At 50.6% G+C, this 1683-nt stretch overlaps 1 protein-coding gene across 1 annotated transcript in view; it reads left to right on the top strand.

Annotated features, from left to right (window-relative positions):
- LOC103378819 (EMILIN-1-like) overlaps positions 1-1679 on the top strand; it is a gene marked incomplete at its 3' end in the record, with an annotated part of 15286 nt that extends 13607 nt beyond the window's left edge. Inside the window, exons 7-9 of the mRNA XM_025055855.1 lie at positions 4-719; positions 1274-1511; positions 1642-1679. Of these exons, the coding sequence (XP_024911623.1) occupies positions 4-719; positions 1274-1511; positions 1642-1679 (992 nt within the window). The remainder of the gene's footprint in view (positions 1-3; positions 720-1273; positions 1512-1641) is intronic.
- Positions 1680-1683: the final 4 nt, after the last annotated feature.

Here is a 1683-nt window from a genome sequence, read left to right as displayed (position 1 = left end):
GAGGGGGGGGGACGGGAGGGGGTGGAGGTAGTGGGACTGGAGGAGGTGGAGGTGGGGGGACTGGAGGAGGTGGAGGTGGGGGGACTGGAGGAGGTGGAGGTGGGGGGACTGGAGGAGGTGGGGATAGCTGGTTAGACAGTGTTTTGAAGGACCTGGATCTTCGCATTAACAACAGTTTGCGTCAGAGGGACCAGTGCTGCTCCAAAATGGAGACCCAGCTGAAGGACTACGTCCAGAGGGAGCTGCAGGACCTTCGTGTAGTCTTCCTGGACCGGTTTGATGACCAGACCTTCAGGATTTTAGATGTGGAACTGGACCTTGGACTGGTGAAGGACAAAGCAAGTGACTGTGACAGGAAGCTGTCCAGGCTGGAGAACAACACTGCCCTCATCAGTCTGAGGCTGGAGAAGTGCAGCTGTGAAGCGTCTGAAGGAACCGGTGGAGAGGGCGTCGTCAGTTCAGGAGGAGGGAAACGGTTGCCAGGTGAAGGAGGACTTAGTCCAGGACAAGGCGGAGTGGGCCCAGAGGGAGGGGGCAGTCCGGGTGGAGCTGGAAACAGAGGAGGTGCAGACCGAGGGTCACCTGATCCAGGAGGACAACCAGAGAAGTCGACAGAGAAGTCTCTGGAGTGGAGAGTGGTCGCCAACGAGGACCAGATCCAGCACTTCAACACTCAACTCAAAGACCTGTCGGTGTCTGGGGACTCTCTCTACAACAAGGTGAGAAAAACACACAGGCAGGTGAGCAGAACGTCTACTGGTCCAGAAGCAGCAGCAACAAACAGTAGCACAGGTCCACCTGGTCCAGCTGAGACCAGTTCATGAAGAAGAACCCAACAAACTGGACGTTTTTTAGCTGACAGAGAAACCTCGACTGCTTGTTTTATATTTTAAAAGAGGTTGGTCACGAAAAGAAACAAAAACAAGCTCCGTGTAGGAATACATGATATGTTTTTATTTAAATCCAAATTTCTTTAAGGAAGTCTTAGTTTTAGTTTTTGCTTTTTCAACAGTGAAGTAAGTGTTCATTGAGCTTAGATGGCGCCATCTTCTGGCCATAGACGATATGGCATTGTCTTCATATAAAAGTCGTGAGCTTAGATGGCGACCTCTTGTGGCCATTGACGATATTGCATATATCATTGTGTAAAAGTCACCTCATAATATAAGTCTCAGTATGAGCAAAACTAGTAAAACAAAAACACAAACCATAATAATCTCACCAATAACTTTAGTAACTGTTCACAGTCCTAAAAATGATCATGCTGATGCAGGTGACGGACCTGAGCCACGATGTTCGGAAGATCAAGGCTCTGACTGGCGACCACGGCGAACACTTCAACCGTATCGTGACAGAGGTGGAGATGCTGGGCCAGGACTGTGACCTCTGTGGTAAAGTGGATGTGGAGCTGCGAAGGTTGAGGAACAAATCAAATGAAGCCCTGGGTCGCATCCAGAACCAGATCAACCAGCTTCAGATCCAGATGGAAGACGTCTCCAGATGTGGCCACTGTGAGTGCTGTTCATCTATGACGTGTATTTGTAGCTAAAAATGACGATGGATTCAGGGGACACAGTGTCTCAGTAATGTCAGTAAATGTGTTCCCCTGTGGTCTGTGACCCCTGTGGTCTGTGAACCCAGGTGGAGAGTCCAAAGGCAGCAGCAGCAGCGGTGGGGGGGGGG

This window comes from Cynoglossus semilaevis, chromosome 5 (genome assembly GCF_000523025.1).
Source record: "Cynoglossus semilaevis isolate Cse_v1.0 chromosome 5, Cse_v1.0, whole genome shotgun sequence".
NCBI lineage: Eukaryota > Metazoa > Chordata > Actinopteri > Pleuronectiformes > Cynoglossidae > Cynoglossus > Cynoglossus semilaevis.
The sequence above is the reverse complement of the archived record's forward strand: the minus strand, read 5'-3'. Positions and strand labels throughout refer to the sequence as shown.